The 25,229-nt window shown below is 37.6% G+C and overlaps 1 protein-coding gene across 1 annotated transcript; it reads right to left on the reverse strand.

The window, feature by feature from the left end:
• Positions 1-342: 342 nt before the first annotated feature.
• On the reverse strand, positions 343-24,578 carry wapla (WAPL cohesin release factor a). The gene is made up of 20 exons (XM_042009914.1): positions 24,289-24,578; positions 19,848-20,254; positions 18,959-19,667; positions 14,150-14,457; positions 13,937-14,067; positions 12,459-12,554; positions 11,717-11,878; positions 11,031-11,167; positions 10,476-10,587; positions 9,564-9,794; positions 8,161-8,272; positions 7,973-8,070; positions 7,596-7,672; positions 7,004-7,179; positions 6,118-6,233; positions 5,805-6,020; positions 4,913-5,114; positions 3,314-3,402; positions 3,106-3,201; positions 343-2,313 (listed from the first exon to the last, which is right to left on the reverse strand). The coding sequence occupies exons 2-20, from the start codon at positions 20,230-20,232 to the stop codon at positions 2,248-2,250; spliced, it is 3,519 nt and encodes a 1,172-aa protein (XP_041865848.1). The 5' UTR covers positions 20,233-20,254; positions 24,289-24,578; the 3' UTR covers positions 343-2,247.
• Positions 24,579-25,229: the final 651 nt, after the last annotated feature.

Here is a 25,229-nt window from a genome sequence, read left to right on the forward strand (position 1 = left end):
TGTAAGTTTGACTCTCTGCTCATGACTGCAACCAGTCTTTTGTTTCCATTATGTATCAGTCTGACTGAGTGAGGGGTAGTGTCCTTAAACTGCCACAGCTGAGTGCTGCTAAATACACAGACTACTAATACTATCTGGACTTATTCCACTTTGTCAGAGATGAGAAGGAAGTCAGCGTCTCAGATGTACACTGTCAAACACAAGCTGCTTCCACTCAAATACCAAAAGCAAAATTTGTGAAAAATTCCTAAAGATGTGAATACTTTAAAATCAAAGTCCAGCTTTAAAGGAAATTGTGAAAAATAAAAACATCTTGAGTAAGAAAACACACAGGAAGAGTACTGAAAGTAGCAATTTTTCATATTTTTTTTCATCTTGAGATACAACTATTTACATGTAACCAGAGACAATGTCCTTTAAATGGGTAGAAACAATTTTTTTTTGTCATCTTGCAATTTTTACTTTTTGAAACAACTCAGAAATATTGTATAAAATAAAAATATCAGCTTCAGGGAGGGGGGGGGGGGGGGGCAGGCAAAGCAGCCTAAGTATCTTAAATGTCCATTAACTGCTATTTACAGGAGTATTTACATTCTAAAATTCCATTTAGATCAAAATTTTGCAAAGTAATCAACAGTAAACACAGTTGCAGTTATGTTCACTGCAGCCCTACAAACCAGATAAAACTGATGTTTATACAGGTATGGCTGTCATTTAGTTCAGTTCAGTGATCGTACATATGAGCAGTACACGACGGAGGCTTTTCAGAGGTTTCGGGTGCATAATCACGAGTAAAATGACACCACAGCAGAATAAATAAATGGGAGCTTAATGCAAATTGTCCAATGGGGACATGTTGTAACACTAGGAGTTTAAAACAGGAAGCTGCATGTGGCTGAACAAATGTGAGCATAAAATCACTTTTTATTTAATAGATTTTAAAGACGTGCCTTTTTCAGCCAAAACTATAATTTCGCAAATGCAGTCACATGTATTAAGTCCAGCCACTGAGCTCGTCTAATCGGGTTGATTATATCGAAACATGATGACATCTCACTGAGTAAAGATTTTACATTTACATGACAGAAGGAGAAAGCATTAAATTAAATACGTTTCTTTAAAAAATGATTTCATTACAATGTAAAAATGAAGCACAACCATCATCTGGAGTAATTCATTACATGTGTTATACCTGTGAATTTAAAATGCATATAGTAATTATTACACACACACACACACAGTTCACTTAATTAAAATTTAAATTCTCTAAAACTGGGGGGGGGGGGGGAGAGACTAACTAAATGAATCACAAGGAAATAGAAATTTCATGATAGTATGTCATTTCCAAGTGTTATTTCAGTCAAATTAAAAGGACATCCTCTCAATAACCGATGTGTTGCTGAGTCCTGATTTCTTAAACAGGAATTCATCATTTTGGGGGTAAAAATGCCCTTTAGGAATAAAAATGTCCTTAGAATAAAAGAAAGCTAATAAAAGATTAGGGTAAAATAAAAACATAAAACTTAAGGTTTCAAAGTCCTCTTTCCCTTAAACATTCAGTCTAACTGCAAACATGTAATAAATGGATGTATGCATTCAGAATCATTCCACACAGGTTTACATATCAACATCATTCTAACACCCATGAAAATGATTGATTCTCCTGCTGATCAATGATTTCACCCTTGGCTTGGACGTGGATAAGCGAAGATTAAAAATGTAATGATCCATATAATCTGATTCAGATGTTCACACTCAGCTACGCAACCAGAAATCAGGACCTGACAGCAGACAGGACTCTCCTCCTCTGTGGCCTGTTGTTGTTTTGGGACGATGAATGGAGGGGGTCTGCTGCCAGTCCATTTTATCTGACATTCCACCAACTATTGAGCAGCTTGCAGAATTATTTAGCCTGGCCTCTGCAGAGTCCGATATGAGGATGAATCTGGGTTCGACTGGAATTGTGGCGTTAGTTGACGGAAACTAGGAATTTAAAAAAAGAAAGGATGTCTTTTAGCTAGCAGGGCTTTGGTTCAGGCTGTGCTCCACTGATATGCGTGTTACATACACACATATCTGTGTATGCATTAATCTATTAGATTTCTGAGTGATCACAACATTGGGTGATCAAGTGAAGTCAAAGGGAGTGGCAACTTCGATGGCCCCTTGTGGCTCCTGTTAGGTAGCTGGGGACTAGAGTCTCCTGGAATCCCTAAAAAGTGTCCAGTTGCTGTTGTTCACCGAGTGTTAACAGTGCTCCAGGTAGTCGATGACCCGTGAGATAGACTTCTGTCCGGTGGTGCCCATAGCACACTGTGCATGGAAACAAAAGGAGAAAAACACTGTGAGAGTGCTGATATATACAGCTGCACATGTGGGGTCCGGAGGCACAGACAGTGGAGATTTTAAGGATATTAGCGCTTTGATTCACAGGAGATATTTATGAAACAGATGGTTCCAGCCATCAGTTCTGCTGCTGTAAAACAAAACTCTGCACCGATGAAACTGTTCAATTATTTTGAATCATTAAATAATTCAATAGTGATGTTAACTGAATTAATTTCACTACTTGAAACATGCTGCTTGGACACACAAGAAATAAGAATACATAATTGATTAGAAATCATTGATCTCGTAATAGCAGTATTTCATAAAAGCCACTAGAAACTATGGAAGTGATTTATTTCTAGTCATCTGAGATTTTCTTTATTCTATCCTCAATCCTTTCAATGACGTAATAAAAAGAAATGACAGCTTTCCTTATTTTTGGAAAGAGATGCAATCATGTGAAATGAATTACTGGTTCACAAACATGTTTATTTGATCTTAATTGCATCACTTCTTGTGTTTCCTATTTAGTTTGTCTAGTAACCTAGACTGACTCAACACTTTGAGCCGGTAAAATAACTTACACCTGTTTGCACTTTTGAGTACTTGATTGCTTAAAAGTACAGGCTCATGTTTTTTAAGAAGGAATATCAGTTTTATTTGTTGGTATTTTATTATTCTGGCATTCAGTAAGTTTCTGTATGTCTCTAAAACTAATCTCAATCATCATACAGTAGATATTGATTACACAAGGGTTGATTGGGCCAATATACTCACAGTGAGGTTCATGAAACTCAAGAACTTCTTCAGCATTTCTGTCATGATAGAGAAATCTCCTTTAGGAAGATGCTCTCTCACAGTAGTCACATTTATCTGAGGACAGCAGAAAGGAGATAAAAAAATCAACACCATCAATAACTGAATGAGAAAATATTATACAGCTATAATTAACGAAAAATGTAACTGTGTGTGGTGATATTCTCACCTGGCTGCCCTGGCAGAGGCATCCCAGTAACAGAGCAGTGTAGGAGGCAACAATGCTGTCCTCCATATGCTTGCCTGCATGCTGCAAAGCTACACCCAACACAAGAGAAAGACAAAGATTTACAAAAACTGTTATCCAAATATGTCATAATATAAAATATTTTATGTTATATACTAACATATATCAAATCACGCTTACTTATAAAGCATACAGCTGTACACAAATTTAAGCACTGGGATAACAAAAAAGTAATAAACTTGATCATTACAAAATAAATAAAGGCTAAAATACATTTTTGGTTTTAGGCTATTTAACAGTTTTGAATTGACTAACAAAAGTATAAAATCTCAGGTATAGACTAATTTCAGCTAAGTAACACTTAGCATGTACTCTACATAAACTTTACTACTAAAAATATGAATTATTTAGAGGGAATGGTAAATTAATTTATAATTTAATTTAATTAATTTTGGCAGTAAAACGTCCTTTAGAATGGACTTAAGTCACTAAGCAATTACATAACAGTCTCAACTGTGGCTAAAAGATTTAACACACACCTTAAAATTATAGTAAGTCCTGCTAGATCGTAAGGACCAGGAAATTAAAAGAGAGTCCACATTTATACCATGTGAACAAAAATTTGCACAGTAGGCATGCTTCCTCACTGATAACTTATCAACATATAACGGCATAATGAAGATGAATAGTTGAGTTTGTTAAATGGACAAATATGCTGCTGAACCTTAACAGCAGTTTAACGGTCACCAAATGTCATCATACTCCTGCCTCATTAGCGTTCACGCAGTAACATGTAACTAAAGGTATTAACCTCGAAAAGACAAGCTGGGTTACTACTGGCTGCAAAAAAATGATCTTCTGGTGGTGGCTGCAGTTTCCTACACAACAAAAAAATTGCAGTGTTCTGCTTCAGCCTAGATAAACTATGCAAATACTTTAACCCTCCACTTGACAAAGTTACAAAGTTGCGACAAACACCAGGCCATATCTCTGCGTAGATGAGAGCTGTTACCACTTTCCACCACTAGATGGCAGACATGTGACTCTTCAATGTAAAACAATTGGGATGCGAGCAGAAAAGAGTGTGGGGGATCTATTTAAAATTCATAAGGAAATCGAGTTTGAAAGACACCATACGGAGGTGATGAGGAAGCTCTCATGGTGATGCAGAGTGGATTAATACGCAACATGTCGACACGCTGTTGATGAAGTACTTTTCAAGCTATTAGCCATCTCTGATTCTGCAGGGGAATATTTGCCTCTTGAGGATGATGACTGGTCATCTAACAACATTGAAAGTGATGCTTCTGTTACAATCACAGTGCATCCGCTCACAATCTGTTACTTTTACTTAATGTCAACAGAATATCAGGAAATGACCATTCAGAAGTTAATGCCATATTGGATAAATTCTGCCTGTAAAATATCATTTTCAAACATCCACCAGTCAAAGCCTCATTAGTTAAAAAGCAAAGAAGGTTATTATGTTACAGCTACACAATGTTCCTTAATTTAAAAATAATACTATGACTTGAAACAAAGTCATAAAAAGAAGAAGCTCCCAATGCGGGAGATCTCTACCTTTATTTAGGTCCAACTCTTCATCCTCTTCTTCTTTCTTCTCAGTTTGGCTGTCGGTGGTTTCAGACGCCACCCACTGGATCTCTCCTGATGTCTCCTGCCACTCCCCGCTTTGGTCCAGCGCCGGCTTGGGGGCTTCGCTGATGAGGTCATCGGTCTTCGCCTCAGCCAGGATGGCAGCGCGCTCCCTCTCAAGGAACAGCTATTTGGTTAAAAATAACAGGCCTGACCTCAGAACACAAACACAAACTCCAGCCATGCAACATATTTTTAAAGTAAATTGTTATTCATTTAAGGGGAATAAAAGAATACCAGAGGAGCATGATGCCAAAGATAACCAAGAGCAGATGGTTACGCTAAACACTGAAATTTCTTTTTATCTTAAATGTTGATCACTGCAAATAACTAATAATCATCAACCTATTGTCCTAAAGGACTTACTGAAAGCAGACAAAAACTTGCTTGCCATTACACAAATAAAGTAAAATCACGTTTTCCTTTTGAAGTTCAAATATATAAAACAAGCATTCATGAATCTACACTTCTCTACTATCCAGTATTTAAGTAGTCAACCGTACATGGCTATATACTTGTAGATTTACTTCACTAATAATTAAATGCAGTAGCTCGTGCACACTGAAGGCAAAACTTAAATAATGAATTACCTCCCTACCAAAAGCAGCTTAAAAAGTAATGCATCTTTGCTGTTCACACAATCATTAAAGCCATATTTTTAAAAGGCTTAATTTTCCTTCCCATTGCTCAAAACTTTCCATTTTTGCTTAAATATTAAAACAAAACGAGAAATAAAATAGTTCCCGTTTATTAAAGACTAAATAAACGCTAACACTAACAGCTGATAAATATGGTACTAGATGCTGGCTCTTCCTACCTTTACCAGGGCAGCCAAAGCTCCAGACGACTTGGGCTTGTCAGCCCCGTCTTCCTGAGTCTCTGTTGTCTCTGTTGCTGACTCTGTTTGTGTTGGGTCAGCAGGCTGCATCAGGCTGTCTTCCAAACAGGTGTCTTCTACAGTATACTCCATGTCAACCAGACAGTGGCGGTTTCTGGAGCTGTACTCCACAAGGTTAATTAGTAGACCCAAACCCTGACAGACACAACAGAGCACACAAATATGACACACTGAAAATATAGTCTGGTAGATTATTGTGTCAACAGTGGTGTTGTGTTAAAGAGAAACTCACCAATACTCGCACATCAAAGCGTTGCTCCTGTGGGATGTAGCGCGGGACTCTCAGGACACAATTTAGAGCCGTCACTATTAACTGCTCCTGCTCACCCGTCTTAGTGCTTCCCCACTCTGTAGTAGAAAATAAATAAAAATAACACTTATAAGCCACTGCTAATACAAGGCAACATGAGTCCCTGCAGAACATTACATTTGGTGGAATCTAAAGTTACGCAATATTGCATTTTCTGTTGGTTTTCAAAAGACTGTTTTTTTTTTTTGTTTTTTTTAAATCCAGACAATGGAAAGCTGTTTGGCCATGACGTTCAGATAAGATCATTTTTTGTTTACCTGTGACAAATTTAGGATTGTTACAGCAGGTAAATAATCCATTTGTGTTAAATAAGGGTAAACGTTTTCAGTTTTGAAACAGTTGCGCATGTGTGTATGTATGTGTGTGTGTGTGTGTGTATATATATATATATATATATGCAAATAATTGATTTATTTGTTTTTTACCGTTTTAAGCACAGATGAAAATCTTGTCCTAATTCAACACAAATGGAAATCTACTTCCTCAAATAATCCTGAAATTAGTCACAAGCAAGCCAAATATACTTTGACCAAAATGTTTGGCCAAGCTTTTTTTTTTTTTTTTTTGGTAAGCATGTCCAAATTTTTTTAAATGGTTCTGTATGACTTCATCTGCAGGCCGTGGCCAATGTTGATATTTAATTTCAAAGCATTTATCTGTGGATACCTGATTAACTAAATGGTCCTTAAGTGATACAACCCAAATACAAAGCTGTACCACTGGATTGATGACAGACAGAATGAACAACCCCAAAACAAAAGCTAAATTTAAAAAAAAAAACTAATTAGAAAGTTTATAATGAGATTACCATTGTCATGAGTGAGGTTGAGCAGCACCCCTATAACAGCCCTCATACAATCCTCCACTGCCTTGCCCACGTTGCTGAAGCTGCAGTGGGGCTGCGTCGCACCCGACGATGACAGAGCACTGTTGTTTAACGCCCTGCTGTACCGCTGGATCATATCCTCACAGTATCGCAAAGCTCTGACAACAGTAAGGAAAATGTATTGATGAGCAATCATAAAAAGCAAAGTGAAAACTGCAGAGATAGGGGACATTATAAAAGACAGATGTAAGAGATAAACAAACGAAAAACAAAGGAGATTGAAAAAGAGATTATAGGAGCTTGTTCTCACTAAGATCGTGTTACCACAAATATAAATTTAAAGCCAGTCTTTTTCCATGATTAAAATATACAGCTTACAGTACTGGTTAACGAGGTTCTGGTTATTTGTGGGATTTAAATTTTTCCTGCAGCTTACTGCAGAGTGTGACTAAGAATCTAAAAAGCCCCTGAGAACACAGCTCATAATATAATGTGAGTAAAGGAGTTCCCATGCTTGATTTGCTGGGTGTAAACGTTACAGAAAACTGAATGAAGTGTTGTAACTGGTGCTCACCTGGCAGACGAGACAATGAGTTGTGACTCTTTGTAGGCAATCAGGTATCCCTGATTTTCTGGGTTTTGCACTGTCACCTGTTGACACAGGATGAAAGAAAAATTACATCAATCGAGAAGAGCACTGAAGAGTTCAAGAAGAAGTCAAAGAAAGAAAATCAAGGGCGACACTTGACTCATCTGATCGTTGATATTTTAACAGAGACGGCTGATAAGAGACGTTCAAGTTTTTTTTTTTAGTAAGCCTGTCATCAGGTGACAAAGTTACCAGCCATCTCACAAGGTAAAACTCAAGTCATCTTGTCCTTTACTGCCACTCACGGAAACTGCAAACTCCAGTTTGAAAGGCAAAACCCAGTTTTACAAGACCGTACTTACACTTTCCAGCACTCTCAGACACCTTTCAGCTCCCCATAAAGACGCAACAAGGTTTTCTTTGTCATCCTCTTGGCTCAGGTTCTGCACACACTCTTTCACTAAAACAACATAACGCACAGAAATATTTAATATAATTAAAGCTACATTTAAGGAAAAATAAAACAAAAGCCAATCTTGCACCAGTATACCTTTGTCTACTATATGGTCCAGGCCTCCTAATTGTCGCAGTTCTTCTTTGAACCAATCCCCAGCCCTCTTTGATGTAAGAGAGAGCAATGTCTCCATGGCAAGGTGGCCCGTCTACAAAAAGAAATTTAAGCGGTTTTACTTATTGATAATCCCGTTACAGAATGCTCATCTTTTTGATTTAGGCTGTCGTTATGAAGCATGTGATTTTAACAGGCTTCAGAAAATAATATACAATCATTCTGATAACTACATAGTTTTCTGAATAAAAATAGTAATAGTAATGAATCAAGATTTGCAGAGCCAATAACATGTCAACACTGATTCTTTAACGATGACTCGATATCTTCCACACACAAGGAGTTGTAGAATTATTTAACACTATTAGAAAAAGAGATGGTAAAAAAAACAATTCAACATTTGATTAATATTTAACATTAAGATTTCTAATAAGATTTCTAAAGATGTTCAACTGATAAATAAACATAACTCCATCAGGAAGGAGGTCGCCTGTTTTAACAAAGAGTTGAGACTGATCTGATCCAATATCTGTATCAGGCTCCGATACTGACGTGGTTGATGGATTGGATATCTGGCTGAAATCCCCTAGCACACCACCTCACTGATCCACACACAGACATCTCATGGTCCTGTGTTTACAAATTATTATTATGCATTTATAGTGTAATGCAGGTTTAAGCCAAATAAAATATGTTAATGTAGAATCAGTTCATGAAATATTTCCATTACAACTCTTGTATAAATAATTACATACAAATTAGCTTTTTACACCGAGTTTCTAGTTTAGACGTAATGTTACCAAACACCTGCCCCTACAAGTCCGATGGGAAATGAGCTGTCTTTGGATACATTTTGGTAACTTGACATGTGAGTACAGACAAGGTTTCCAGGGTAAAACGTTTTTCAGCTAAGAAGGGAAGAGAAAATAGTGCAACAGACACTCGCTAAAATGGTCCAGTGGCGCAATAAGCTACCAGCAGACAACGTGAAAATTAGCTCACAGAAAAGTTGCTCCAATTCATCATTTTGACCAATTAGCTTCTATCTGACAAGGATAATTCTGGAAAAGTCTGCTAGCTAAAATGCTGTAATCCTGCATGACAATGCGGCTTACATGAAGAATGTGAAGTAACCACTTGAAGCGAGAAGTGGCTTATTACAGCCTAATAAAACTTTGCATATTAACAATAGCAATAATGACGATAATAACAATGTTTGCGTAAACTGATTTGGTATTAGAAAACATCGGTATCGGCCGATATCCAAGTTTCAGATTTCGGAATCAGATCGGACCCCCAAACAAGCAGATTGGTGCATCTCTAAAAGCTTCAACATGCTGAGAATCTTCTTCATGTTATTACTCTGTTACTGATAGACGTCCTACCGTGATGTTTTCCAAGTCGAGGTGCCTGTTGTGCACAGTCTCACACAGCTTCCTGATCTTCTCCTTAACTTTTGCCACTTCTTTTGCGGTGAGCTGGTCCTGGTGGCCCGAGTAGTCCTGGTCTAGTTCCAGTAGTTTGATCATTAGCTCCAGACATGCTCTATCCAGATCCATGTTAAGACGATCCCGACTTAGAATGTACATCAGGGCAGCAGTGCACAGAGCAAGGTTCTGAAAAAATGATAAGAAATCAATTTTTTACAGAGTGTAGGGTTTGAGCGGCAAGGCCCAGTGTGGAAAGTACGCTATCATTAGTGAAATGTGTGTGCAATCAAATATATTCATTTTCCTCTCACTGCTCAGCATGCAATCAAGTAGTCAGCTGACTCATCGACTTTTTCTAATAAGCTGCACCTAAATTTGGAGTGCAATGATATTATGACTATAGCAGTGAAAGACTGATTTGAGAGGAAGCATTTTGTAGGAGGGTTATGCACAGAAAGTCATTGCAGTGTCAACAGATTTGTTTTTTTTTCTTTTTTTTTTTCTTTTGCTGGGTGACAACTTGCTGACAAGGTCTAAAATATTATACAGTGTAGTTGGCAGCAGTGTAACCCAACAAATCTTCCTCCTACACAAAACTTCATATTGAGATTCAGCATCAGTGTTCATGAAAAGGTAAGAAGCTGATGTTCTGTGTGTATTTGTGGGTGGCCTATTTAAGCATCAATATTGTGTGGGAACTCCAGAAATGACAGCGTCTGTATATAAATCGAACCCTGGAGTGCACTTAGAGGGATTTTGAGGTCTCCCTGCACTACAGTTACATTTGGCTGTTTTAGCGGTTAAAAGCCCAGACTAAAATTTATGATTCAAGATTTAATTAAGAAGAATATAAATATATATACTGACCGGGTGTTGTGGAGCATCACTGAGCATTTTAAAGACCTGCGCCACTTTTCCTCTGGCCCGGAGGTGCATCCTAAAACTGGGCATGGCGCACCGTGTTGCCAGGCTTATTATACTGGGACAGGGAAGGAGGAAGAAAGTCAGAAGATTACAAAAATATTAAAGAACTATTCATTAGTCTTGTGTTAAATCAAAGACAAATGAGTACATAATGTGGCCCAGTTTACAACCAAATCGGTACCATGTTTTGTGGTTTTCATCAGCAACATGTTCAGCTGTGTTAAGCTTTAACCCTTCAAGCCACAACTGTTTTTCTAAAGTGGATTTTAGTATCAGATCAGAACTGTTTACCGTTTTATTTTTAGCATATGACTACAAAGGACAGTGGAAATAAAAGGGAGATTTAAAACATAAGTGGGGAAAAAACAAGCAAAACAAAAAACAGAGAAAAGTAGACAAATATAAGAACATGCAATGAAAATAAAAAACTATGTCTGACCACACAGCACTCATCTAAAGCAGCCAAAGAAGTGGTTATGAAGTGTTCATTAAACTTACCTAAGGCATCTTGTGTTAAGTGGCTGACTGCTTTTCAGTCCCGTCTCCAGGTACTCAAAGTCGTCTGTGAACTCTTGATTCTCTCCAAACTCTACCACGTCATTGAAGTGTTTCACATGCTGCACCACTGTGTACAACTGTTAAAAGGAATATAGGGTTAATACTAGCTAATTGGAAAAAAAAAGGCATCGTTCTAGAAACACAATCAGTTCAGGCAAACACAATTACACAAACATCGATAGAGCTGCTGTTGCAGTTAGCAGCAATAGCTGACTGTGCTAATATGAGTCATCAATAACAACTCAGCATGTGGAGTTAGGGCCTGATCAGCAGTTGATTCTGTATGTTTACCATTATCAAAAGTCATGTTTTGAGTGTGCTCAGCATGACATAGGGGGGAGGGGGTGAAGCTGGGTTCAAGACAGCATCAGTATGTGGTGACAGCTAACTGCAGCTGACGCCACTGTCATTCAGGGGAACAGTATGGTGTGAGGCCAAAGGCCCATCTGTAAATGACAAAATCTGCAGGAGAGTTTAAATTATCAGCAACTGTCCTCAGTGCTACCTTCGACTCACAGTGGGGTTCAAGCAAACAATAATGAGCTTGACATGAATCCCATCAATGCCAGCCCTTTACTGCATAGTCTGCACCAGAAGTGCAGAAGAAGCTTGGCTTTATGACTTACCTCTTTGTCTTCCTTTCTGCATTTGAGGGCTGTGACAATATCCTGGTTGAGTCGTGTGGGGATGGTCTCTGACTTAATGACTTTGGGTGGTGGTGGAGGGGCTTTGAACAAGCCATCATCTTTATGGGAGTTGCTGTCCTTGCTGCTGCTTGACAACATGGCCTAAGGAAGAAAATTACCAGAGAAATGGGGTACATACCGGAGTAAGAAATTCTGTTTGATGGCATTTGTGTAAGATTTAGCAGAGCTGAACAGCCTGTTAAAGCACCCACATCTTTAAAAAGTGCTGTTAACAGATGTCAGACAAGATCCTTTAAAGTTTACCACAACTTTTAAATCTCAGTTGCCAGACTCAATTGTCTCTGAACAAACATTTATCTCCATGGCTGAGATTCAGCACAAAATAAACAAGTGATGCCAAGTTCACTTATCTATGTATATAGTTCATGGGACTAATAAGAAAACACTGACCAGTAGCATAACAAACAAACAATAGGCTGACTTTTAAACAGAACAGGGAATTCTTTAAAACATTCAACACTAGTTAACATTTATTTAAACGGTACCGTGATGGGTTTGCCCTGTATTAAATAAGAAAGCATACTTTCAGAAAAATCATAAAAAATAAATTAATTAAAATTTTAAAAAAGCCAAAAGGTAAAAAGCACACTTTCTTTCCACCCTAACAAGGTGGCTTCTAAATAGTACGCTCCAAAATGCAAAAAAAAGTGTAATATCCTACCGGAGCAGTCTGAGACCGAGAAAGTGGAGGAACTGGTATCTCCTCAGGCTCAGGTTGGTTCCAGTGGCGAGCATTGTACACAGCTTTAGAAGGGGACTGAAACGGAAAAATGTGAGAATTTTTTAACTTCAGAGAAATGTCATTAGTACCCAATAAGTTGTTAGCATTTCATTTAATCATTTATTTAATGACACCTGCCGACACTGAAATGCAATTCATTTAAGAAATTTTAGACACATACACACATACAAACTCTTTAATATAGACATTCAAATAACACTCTAGTACAACACATACAGTAAATTTCTAAGTTACAGTTTGTTCAACTGAGCTTTTGTTGATAGACTATAACAACTGCATCCTGATTATAGGGCTTAGCAATCCTCAAGGAGCACAAAACAATTCATGTAGGTGACACATCGTATGACTCAAGTACACATTAATGTAGAGAATGTAGAGTTCTCTTGGTGATGTTGAAACACTAAAATCACAAATAAACCAAAGCCCCAGTAACTCTTTTTTTCCAAGATTTAAAAACAAAAAAAGAAAATGTGGGCACAAAACACCACAGCTATCACAAATCAAATCTGAGTTGTTAGATAAAATCAAGCCTAACCAGGTGTTAATATTAAAATCCCTTCAAACACCATGATTAACTTTGTACTCATTAGCCTGCACAGTCAGCTCATCGAGACTGGGGTCACAAGTTAATCCTTGGTCATCAATTTTTAGCTCTCATGTCCTCAAATGTATTTCTAACTCACATTACAGCTGAATCCCAGAAGAAACGGCCCCGAAAATTTCATTTCAATTTAGCTTTTCTCTATTTCATATTTTCAATCTTTCCTCAGATGCTCTTCTCGCTCACACACACTTAATGGTTAATTGATCAAAAGATGAAGTTTATTAAAAAAAAAATTTAATCAATAAATTATTTTTCTTCCCTAATTGCACAGCTTTACTGATGCATGAAAATCCCAGGACACCCTGGGCTCAAATTGTGAAAGAGGTTCACCGAGCATGAGACATCATTTTCACACACGGATTGTTAAACCACAGAGTTCAGACATTCGCCTTGTTGAGAAACTGGAATTTGATGGAGAAGACTTAATATGGTGGTCTGGCTCTTCCATCAACACAAGATCTTAAAATAATGCAATGCTGGATAGAAATGAACGAATCTGTGAACATAAACTGCAGACTGTATTCTATCATGCAATTTAAACATCAATAAGCCAAGTAGTGTCAGACCTAAATTAATTGATGTGTGTTGACTCACTCAGATTGATATCAAAACTTCAGTAAAATCTGAAAGCATAGTTTAGTTTACATAATAGTTTACATCTATATATATGTATATATATATATATATATATATATATATATATATCTTATTTTATTTTAGATTCATTTTTTTCATAAAGAAGCTACAAAATCAAATGACAAAAAACAGGTAAAGAGCAAACGAGCTAAGATACCTTTTTGGGTCCACTGAAAATCTTTTTGAGTCCACTACCAATGTCCTTGGATTTGTCACTTTGCTTCCCAGTTCGCCCTCTCTGCCCCTCTGTTCCACCAGGACTGAAGTCATCCGAGAACTCAAAAGCATCTGTTGGCAAAGTTAAACAGGTTAAAATGTGGGCCACCGTCACCCAATCAGTTTTTGTGTTTGTAACACTGCATCTTCTCACCTGTATTGCTGCTGGCCTGACTGTCCTGAGAGTCACTAGTATGCGGACTGTCCACACTGGAGCTCAGAGCAGCTAAAGCTGCAGCCGCCTTCTTGGCCTTCTTCTCTTTGGCCTGAGAGCTCTCATCATCGCTGTCACTCTCACTTAGGTCATCAAAGCCAAAATATTTGATCTTGTAGTTACTCTTGCCTGCCATGCCAACCTCTGAACCCTCCTCGTCTTCCTCGCCTTCTTTATCCTCAAAGCCGAAGAACTCCAACTTAGTCTCAGTCTTAGTTTTCTTTGTCTTTGTCTGGGTGGTTCTGAACCTTAAGTAATAAAATACATAAACAAATGTATAATAATTTAGAGATTTGTTTATTGTTTTTCTGTTTGTATTAATGCTGTGTTTTACTAGAAATGATAAAGAAACTGGAGCAGCACCAACAGAACTCACACTACTTTAGAAAATAAAGTGAAAAAAAAGAAAGAGTTCTCTATTTTTTTTTGCTTTTTTTTTAAAGGTAAATGATAGAAGAGAGAAAACAATAGCCATCTATATGTATAAAAACACTGTTGTGCTTAATATTAATGTCTGTATCTATTTGATTCAGTCATTCCCTAAAATCCCTTTAAATAAAATGCAATTAATCAAGATTAATTTATTACAAAGCCTGTAATTAGATTGCTTTTGTTTTTTGTTTTTTTTAAAAATCAAGCCACCCCTAATAATATATATTGCAGCTATGGACGTTGCACACCCCTATTTTAGTGTTTGTAAACCAAAATTTACTGCCATTTTCTTCATATTAGCAGTAGATCTTATAAAGGAAAATGACATTTTTCATGTAACAATGCAATTAATCACAATTATTTGCAACATTTCATGTGTTTAATCACGATTAAAAGTTTGAATTGTTGCCCAGCACTAATATTAAGAAATATTTCAACTGTTGCTGTTTAAAGAGAAAACTGCTGTATATATATATATATATATATATATATATATATTAGTGCTGAGCACGTTAATGCGTTAATCACACGTTAACGCAACACTTTATTAACGCTGTTAATTTTTTAATCGGCGTTAAGTTTTTTTTGTGTTTTTTTGTTTTGTTTTTTTAAACCCATGCAGATGGCAGAACATCGTGATTTTTGGACGGGAAATTGCTCTCAAAAGACAATGAGAAACTTTTAATTAATCATTATTTTTTTTATTTTTTTTTTTTTATAAATGTGGTTTTAATTTATGCAAGACAGCAAAGGTAAGACATGCTTTCTGATTTTTACAAACGTAAAGCATGATTTGGGCCTTGTTCTGTCTCTGGTTCGGTGAATCTTGGTCATAGCGAGATGAAACTTCCAGCTGTGGAATCTGTGAGATGTGAGCTTTCAGTAGAGGAGTCGTTTGTTCGTGTTCATGCCTTGGGGTGGACACGGGGAGACATAATTTGTGTTTACATATTTTTCGGACTTTGTGTGGCTGCTCTTTAAATAATTTGTTGCCTTAACTGTGTTTGTTGGTGATAGAAATGGTTTTACTGAGCTGGTAGCAGAGATTCTGGACTTTCTGTGGATACCACACATGTTTAGAGTTACATCTACAGACCTGACGCTACACCCGGAACGAGATGTTAACCCCTTAACTCCGGGTAGCGGAGGCTGAAAATTAAAGTTTAGAGAAATTATAGGCCAGAAATCTGGATAATGAAACACTGAAGGTGCATGGATGGAAGTTATTGTGCATATTGTGAATATTTCTCTCTCCTCACCATCTAGAAGCTGTGAGATTCTAATCCTGCTTTCTGTCTGTTCACCTGATGCTGATATTCATCACATATTGTTCCTTCTGTGTTTAGAAGGAAGCAGCTTCACAGCTTTAAATTCATCCTGCAGACTTTTTAACTTTTAGTTAGTATATCCTGAACATTTCATCCTTCTTTGTCATAAATATTTGATTTTATAAATATATATGAAGAAATATTTTATCTGAAAATTGCTGCTAAACCTGTTTGTGTTTAGTGCAGGGGTCTGCAACCTTTCCAATCCAAAGAGCCATTTTTCCCTCAGCCAGCTAAATAAAACTACTTTAGAGACGCAGATGTTACGAGACTTTTCAAAAAGGCAAGTTAATATAGATTTTTAATGAAGAGCCACCATAGGATGTTTGTTATTTTTGAAGAACCACATTTTTGTTTCCATTTTTAAGGTTTAAAAAAAAAGAAAAACATAAAACCTTTATATAAAAAAGAAAACAGAGGATAGACAGACTTTCTGCTAAGGAATGTAGATATTTGTGGAAAATGATGTAAAAGAAAGGGGGAAAAAAAAAGTCCATGGTTTCCAACCTAATGACAAGAAAGATAGATTTAAAAAAAACATTTTAGCCACGCATTTAGAGGCATTGTGGAAGGTCCAGAGAGACACTTGCAGCTCCAGAGTTGCAGGTTGGAGACCCCAGATGCAGTGTTTGTAAACCAAAACTTACTGCATTTTCCTTTTATAGCTGTAGGCCTTTTTTTAAATGAAAGAGACATATTGCGCATAACGATGCGATTAATCACAATTAATCGCAGCATGTCATGCGATTGATCACGATTAAAAATTTTAATCGTTGCCCAGCACTAATATATACAGGACTGTCTCAGAAAATTAGAATATTGTGAAAAAGTTCCTTATTTCCTGTAATGCAATTAAAAAACATGAAATGTCATACATTCTGGATTCAGTACAAATCAACTGAGATATTGCAAGCCTTTTATTGTTTCAATATCGCTGATTATGGCCTATAGCTTAAGAAAACTCAAAAATCCCATCTCAAAATATTAGAATATTTCCTCAGACCAAGTAAAAAAAAAAAATTATAACAGCAAAACAAAATCAAACACTTGAAAATGTCCATTAATGCACTCAGTACTTGGTTGGGAATCCTTTTGCATGGATTACTGCATCAATGCGGCGTGGCATGGAGGCAATCAGCCTGTGGCATTGCTGAGGTGTTATGGATGCCCAGGATGCTTCAATAGCGGCCTTTAGCTCATTTGCATTGTTGGGTCTGGTGTCTTTCATCTCCTTCTTCACAATACCCCACATATTCTCTATGGGGTTCAGGTCAGGGGAATTGGCAGGCCAATCGAGGACAGTAATGCCATGGTCAGTACACCAGTTACTGGTGGTTTTGGCACTGTGGGCAGGTGCCAGATCATGCTGGAAAATGAAATCATCATCTCCATAGAGCTTTTCAGCAGACGGAAGCATGTAGTGCTCTAAAATCTCTTGGTACACAGCTGCATTTACTCTGGACTTGATGAAACACAGTGGACCAACACCAGCAGCTGACATGGCTCCCCAAACCATCGCTGACTATGGGAACTTCACACTGGATTTCAAGCAACCTGGATTTTGCGCCTCTCCAGCCCTTCTCCAGACTCTGGTGCCTTGACTCCCAAATGAAATACAAAGCTTGCTTTCGTCTGAAAAGAGGACTTTGGACCACTCTGCAACTGTCCAGTGCTTCTTTTCCATAGCCCAGGTCAGACGCTTCTTCCGCTGTCTTGAGTTCAGAAGTGGCTTGACCATGGGAATACAGCTATTGTACCCCAGTTCCCTGACACGTCTGTGAACAGTGGCTTTTGATATCTGGACTCCAGCTTCAGTCCACTGTCTTTGAAGCTCCCCCAAATTCTGGAAGCGGCTCTTCTTCACAATGCTGTTAAGGCTGCGGTCATCTCTCTTGGTTGTGCAGCGTTTCCTGCCACATTTCCCCCTTCCAACAGACTTTTTGTGAATGTGCTTTGAAACTGCACTCTGTGAACAGCCTGCTCTTTGAGAAGTTTCTTTTTGTGTCTTACCCTCCTGATGGAGAGTGTCAATGATGGTCCTCTGGACAGCAGTCAGATCAGCACTCTTCCCCATACTTGTGATTTAGTTTACTGACCCAAGCTGAGTGTTTTTCAAGGCTCAGGAAACCCCTGCAGGTGTTTCGAGTTAATTAGACGATTCAAGTGATTAGTTGAATAGCCTACTAGTATACTTTTTCATGATATTCTAATATTTTGAGATAGGATATTTGGGTTTTCTTAAGCTGTAGGCCATAATCAGCGATATTGAAACAATAAAAGGCTTGCAATATTTCAGTTGATTTGTAATGAATCCAGAATGTATGACATTTCATGTTTTTTAATTGCATTACAGGAAATAAAGAACTTTTTCACAATATTCTAATTTTCTGAGACAGTCCTGTATATATATCTCAAGTAACATTTTTTCATGTCTTGGAAGAGGAAAAAAATAATTGCTTGAAAGGTAAAAGCATAATATAATGGATATTATATTATTCTGTTAAGGTTAACAGAGTCCCTTTTTCAAGCAGATCAACTGAAATCACTGAAATGACGAAGGATGGAGAGAGCATCTTATGAATTTGCTCCTGCGTGCATGCTGGGTTTTATTCAGAATTCACCAACACAGTTCTATTTAAAATGCACACCCACCCAACCATAAAGACCATTACATGTGACTGGCCTATTATATCAAGTATGAATGGTATTAAAATTGTGAATTAAGACTTTCACTCTTACAAAATCCTGAATTACTATTACGAGACATAAAAACAGAGTCCAGAAATATAAAAAGTTTTTGCTTAAATCTTTAAGACATCTTATAAAATTACTGTACATAAGATATACTCATAGTTAAAACTGTCAGAGACTCATTTTTTAGGATTTTAGTCCTGTCAAAACTGACATTTCTGAATTCTTAACTCATAGCAATCCTCTTCACAGTTTGGCTACTAAGAGTAAAAAAAAAATAAATAAACACACAACTTACCTAGCAGGTTTGGGTGGCTGCGCATCAGACTTTTTCTTCATCTGCCCTGCTTCTCCAACATCAGCAGGGGGAGCCGGGGTTACCATTTCATCAATGGTTCGTTCCATTGAGTCCTGGATAGTTACGTTGCACACCGACAGACAGGAAGGATGCAGAACTGTATAGTCCCGCACCCTCCCACCACCACGGCTTGCTGGCTTGGCTGCTGTTTTAGCACTGGCAGCAGTACTACTTGCACTAGCAGAAAGGACACTGTTGGGTTTATCTTGGGCACTCGCTGTGTCGGTGGGCTTTTTGCCATTGTCTTCAGCAGGTTCACACTCCATTTTGTTAAGCCGGTTGGGCCGCTGGTATTTCTTGCAGTTTGAGGCCCTGAGGGTAAATGGCGAAGGGGGAATGTTGTCTACTGGTTCTGGTGGTGGCTCTGTGGAAAGCTCCTGCTCAGCATTCTTTATCTCCTCTGTCAAAAGTTCATCATAAGAGGAAGGGGTTTGGAGATCTCTGCTTACTCCGGGTACACTGGTAGAGAGAATAAGTGAGGTGTCTGAAGCAGGAGAAAAGGAAACAGGCTTCTGGGAAATTGAGAAGTTCTGATCATCAGAAATGACTGTGAGAGAGGTCGCGCATGCAGGTTTTTGGTTGCCAACTGATGCACTTTTGTACCAGGGCTGGTTGTTTTTAACATCCTCTCCTTCTGACACTTGCTTACCTAAGAATGGAGAAGAAAATGATGGATGATTAACATAAAGGTGAGACACCTGGGCAATACTGACTTAAAACATTTAAACAAAAATGACTGAATTATGCAAATGCTATTATAAGACAATGTAATGACAAAAGGCAATTATGGTAAAGGCTCAGAAAAGTTAGTTTTGTCATGATTACTCACTTGTGAGTGTAGCTGTTACAATTGTAGAGCTCTGTGGAGAGGTTACAACAGAAACTGCAGATCTACTCTGCACTGCAGCCGTCGTTAAATCCCTCTCTGTGAATTTTGTCTCAGACAAACTGTGAGAGGTCACGGTCTTGGACTCCTCATCACTGTCAAACCCAAATGGGTCTTCTTCACTATCACTGTCTTCAAGCCTGGGTCTCTTGGAAGCCTGAGATTCATCAGGTTTTAGTAAGGGCCTATTAGCTCCCACTTGAGCTTTGTAGGTGGTCTCCCCCCATTTGGTAGTCAAAGTGGGCTTTTTATTGGAGAAGACTTCCTCAAATTTTGAATTTGCCTCCCCTCCCTTGCGGTTGTATGTTTTACCAAATCTGGATGTCATGTTTGTTGCTGTTACATATTCCCTGTGAATGGAAGCAAAATACATGTTAAATTTCACCAGATACATTCATGGTCATTAGGAAACACATTAACTTACAGGTAAAAAAAAAAAAAAAAGAATATCGCGCAAAACTTAATTTATTTCAGTCATTCAACTTAAAATGGGAAACCAATATATTTTATAGACTCATCACATGCAAAGTGAGATATTTCAAGTATTTATTCCATTTTAATTTTGGTGATTATGGCTTTCAGCTTATGAAAACCCAAAAATCTAAAATTCAGTAATTAGAATAGAAAATAATTAGAATATAACATGAAAGATTTTGAACACAGAAATGTTGACTATCTGAACAGTATAGTCATGCATATAAACTCAGTACTTGGTTTGAGCCCTCTTTGCATGAATTACTGCCTCAACGCAGTGTGGCATGGATGTTTTCAGCCTGTGGCACTGCTGGGCCATGATGGAAGACCAGAATGCTTCAATAGCGGCCTTCAACTCTTCTGCATTTCTTGGTTTCATGCGTCTCATCTTTCTCTTGGCAATGCCCCATTGATTTTCTAAGGGGTTCAGGACAGGAGCGTTTGCTGGCCAATCAAGTATCAAGTGAGTAATCCCTTGGTCATTGAACCAGGTTTTGGTTCTTCTGGCAATGTCCTGCTGGAAAATAAAGTCAGCATCTCCAAAAACCTTTTCTGCTGAAGGAAGCATGAAGTGCTCTAAAATCTCACGGTAGACGGCTGTGTTGACTCTGGACTTAAAAAAGATGACATAGCTCCCCAAATCAACACAGACTGAAAACTTCACATTGTACTTTAAGTGTCTTGGATTGTTGCCTCTCCATTATTCCTCCTGACTCTGGGACCTTGATTTCCAAATGAGTTGCAAAATTTGCTCATCAGAAAAGAGCACTTTGAATCACTGCTCAACAGACCAGTTCATTTTTTCTTTTTCTTTAGCCCAGGTAAGACGCTTCTGAAGATGTGTTTTATTCAGGAGCGGCTTGACAAGAGGAATAAAACATTTGAAACCCATGTCCAGGATCCATCTGTGTGTGGTGGCTCTCAAAGCACTAACTCCAGCCTCAGTCTACTCCTTAAGAAGCTCCCCCACATTTCTGAATGGCCATTTCCTGACAATCCTCTCCAAGCCAGTGTTGTTTAGGCATCTCAGTTTTAGTCTTAGTTTTAGTCATCATGACGAAAACGCTCATTAGTTTTAGTCATGTCTAAGTTTGATAGTTTTAGTCTAGTTTTAGTCGACGAAAAGTCAAAAAGGTTTTAGTCTAGTTTTAGTCCAATAAAAAAGGATTAGTTTTTAACAAATTAATTTAGGTCAATAATACGTATTAAAAAGTGGAATCAAGGCTGACAGGTTATAACAAGTATTGCAATTCATAAAACAAGTTAACCTTAATGCTTTTGCATAATAATCAGATCCTTTACCAGACTGATAGCTTTAGCCAAGACTTTCCTATCAACAGGGATGCAATGCTGCCGTGCTATACTTAACTGCTGTTGGGCAGAAACTTTTTATTTCTATATTTTACCTTTTTTCATCAATTGATGCCCTACTTCATCATACAAAAATGTCACACAAAAAAATAGCTGATCTATAAGTTCAACATATAGCAACACATTGTGAGCTTGTTGTTCGGTTATTTTCATCAATAATTACAAAAGGAATGGTTTTAGACTTAGAGGGTTTCCCAGCCAACAGCAAATACTGTAATCAATTACTCCTAAAAAGCAAAGAGCAACAACATCCTTACTTTGGTAACTGTGGCTTTATTTCTGAGAATTTTCTGAAGTGCAATACTCCACCCTGAACATACACATGCTCAACTTGACCTGGTCTGCCAGTGGAATTATGATGGATTAGAGTTAAAATATGTCCACATATCGTTTCCACCAAACCCCTTCGTCGATGCTGCCGTCATGATTCATCTATGTGTTATGGGATGTGTCTAACTGCTGTGTGTGTGAGCGTGAGTGAACGAGTCAAGAGAGCGGAGAAGTGGTGTAGAAAGTATGAATGAGGTCTTATAATAAAGCTGTTTCTCAGCGCAACCACTGCCTTCCTCTCCTTGTGTTTCACCCTGTTAAAAAGTGTAGAGAGGAGCGTAGGGAGTTAACCCCGAAGCGAATGCTACTTCGGCCCTGAAGAAGGATCTCCCCCAGTGTCTTCCGACCACAGTCAGAAGAGGAAAACAGGAAAGGTTAACATATGAATGAATAAACTGCTTGTCTGTGTGCGCTGCACGTCTGGTGGTGGGCACGGCCAAGGTGCAGCAGCATTGCTGACTGACAGATTCTGCTCACAATAGGCAGAAATGTCTGCATTTTTAATGTCGGACAATCAGGCCTTGAACATTTTCAACGATATCTCACAAACGACTCGCCTTTTTTTCGGCTTCAGAGAGCCATTTTTAGCTCGTCACGGTCTTATCGTCATGAAAAAAGGTTTGTCAACAAAATAAATTTGTCATCGTCAACGCAAACAACACTGCTCCAAACTACGGTCATCCCTGCTGTTTGTTTCACCTTTTTCTTGCACTTTTTCCCTTCGACTCAACTTTTTATTAATGTGCTTTGAAACAGCACTTTGAGAGCATCCAACTTCTTTTGCAATTACCTTTTGTGGCTTTCCCTCCTTGTGGAGGGTGTCAATGATGGTTTTCTGCACAAGTGTTAGGTCATCAACTTTTCCCATGATTGTAAATTCTACTGAAATAGACTGAGAGACCATTTAAATGTTGAGGGGTCCTTTGCAAGTGTTTTGGATTAATTAGCTGCTTAGAGTGTGGCACTTAGAGGCTACAACACTGAACCTTTTCATACTATTCTAATTTTCTGAGATTTTGATTTCTGGGTTTCCATTAGCTATAAGTCAGAATCATCAAATTTATAACAAACAAATGCTTGAAATATATTACGTTGCATGTAATGAGCCTATATATTAGATTACCCTTTAAAGTTGAATTACTAAAATAAATTAACTTTTTCATATTGTCATTTTTTTTATTTCATTTGTACATCTGTCTAATAATGACGTTCAAGTGATGCACTACTAACATTTTTTTCATGCTCTGACAAATAGGACATTTTCACTTACAACATGGAAAAGGTTCACAAAATACTTTAACATTATGATTATGCCAGATAATTGGATATATATAATAAGGGCACCGATTTCTACAACAAAACTTTTAGAGGAGTTGTTTAACAAATAAGTGTTAAAGGTTGGAGACCAATTGTGGTGATACCTATTCATTCAAATTTATTTTTGGGCTTATAATGATAGTAATTAAAATGATTAATGGAGAAATAAAAATAATTAAAACGCTATCAATAAAAAATAAACATTGCCTCAATTAATTTAACGATGTTAGTAAATTTAAACAGAAATACATACAGCAAAAAACACGTATGATTTATTGCAAGTTATCTGTTGGACAGGTTTCATGGTGATAAACCGTTAATAAATACGACCAAATCACCACTAACGTCAATAATAAATACAACTTCAAGTTACGCAAAGTTAAATGTTAAACGACTTATTTATGCAAGTTTTGACACAATTAAACAATAACTTGTCCAACGTTAGTTGAATTAACTTGACGAAACTGAGTCAAGTGATGTTTTTTAGCACTCCAATGTAGCATGGCTAGCTCAAGCTTTTTCAAAAAAAAAATTGGTCATGTCTGGGCTACACGATGTGCTGACAAAACAAGTTTGAAAAACTTTATTAAAACTTTGACGTAATTGCGGGATATGCTGTCATAAACTGACAGCGCAGGTAACGTACCTACGTATGTTAACTCTGGCTTGGCCTGCATGTAAAGTTAATAACTGTGAAGTTAGCCATTAGCTGTTAGCTTCAACAGTGCTAACTATGCTAACATAAGTCTCTTCTTTACATTTCTAACCTCGTGACATTTTGTGTCGGAAATTTTACTTTTAAAACATTACCTAGTATACAAACATGTGTATTTTATGGTATATATTATTATCTAATATCATGGCAAGTTTAGGCTTAAAGCATTAGTGTTACCTTTCAACTCCAGCGAATAGCTAACCGTCCGCTTGTTTTCTAGCCAGCCGGCTAGGCCTGATCACCTACTCACGCACAAATCAAGCGGGTAAAGTCCGTTCAGTGCAGTAGAAACTGTTCTATAAACACATATCTAACATGTATATGTCTCCTAAGCGATGCCCGTTTCAAAGGAAATGCCTATAAAACGCTCCTTAGGCTACCCCAATCTAAATATTGAGGATAATCCGGAGTTTTTGCATTTTGAAGTGCAACTGACGGCCATTAAAATATCCCCTCCCTCCTCGATGCTTGGCAAGACCCCCATGTACTGCGCTGCTAAAAAGGAAACAACCAATCAGCAACAAGAAAGCTTTCCCGTGCTTTAAGACTGTGTCAACAAACGCAACTCTTATTGGTTTAAAATAAGGGTCACAGTTTACGATAGGGGGCGCTGGAGGATCGCGTTGGTTGGTTTAAACTTGGGGACGTGCCGAGGCGGTTATGAGGATGCTGTATATACAACAATGGAACTTACACAAAACAAACATAGGAAGAGACCAGTAGTTTTTCTAATCTCGATGTTAAAAATGTAGTTCTTATATTTTTTAAGCATATTAATAACCTAATTCTTGCAGCTCACAGGCCTGTAGCAAAAATCCATAAAATTGAAGTGCTGAAATGCCATTATATATACATATATATATATATATATATATATATATATATATATATATATATATATATATATATATATATATATATATATAATATCTACACCCATTTTAAAGGGTCCATTTACTCAAATTTCTAAACATTCCATGAGTCATTTTTATAGGGACTATTTGTTCAGAAAAAATGTGTTTAAATTAAGATTAATTCCACACAGTTAACACTTGTGGAAAGAAATAAAAGTGCAAACTGGACTCTTTCATCTAAACACACTGGTTTGAATGTTTAGT

The sequence above is a fragment of the Melanotaenia boesemani genome, chromosome 16 (assembly GCF_017639745.1).
Source record: "Melanotaenia boesemani isolate fMelBoe1 chromosome 16, fMelBoe1.pri, whole genome shotgun sequence".
Taxonomy (NCBI): Eukaryota; Metazoa; Chordata; class Actinopteri; order Atheriniformes; family Melanotaeniidae; genus Melanotaenia; species Melanotaenia boesemani.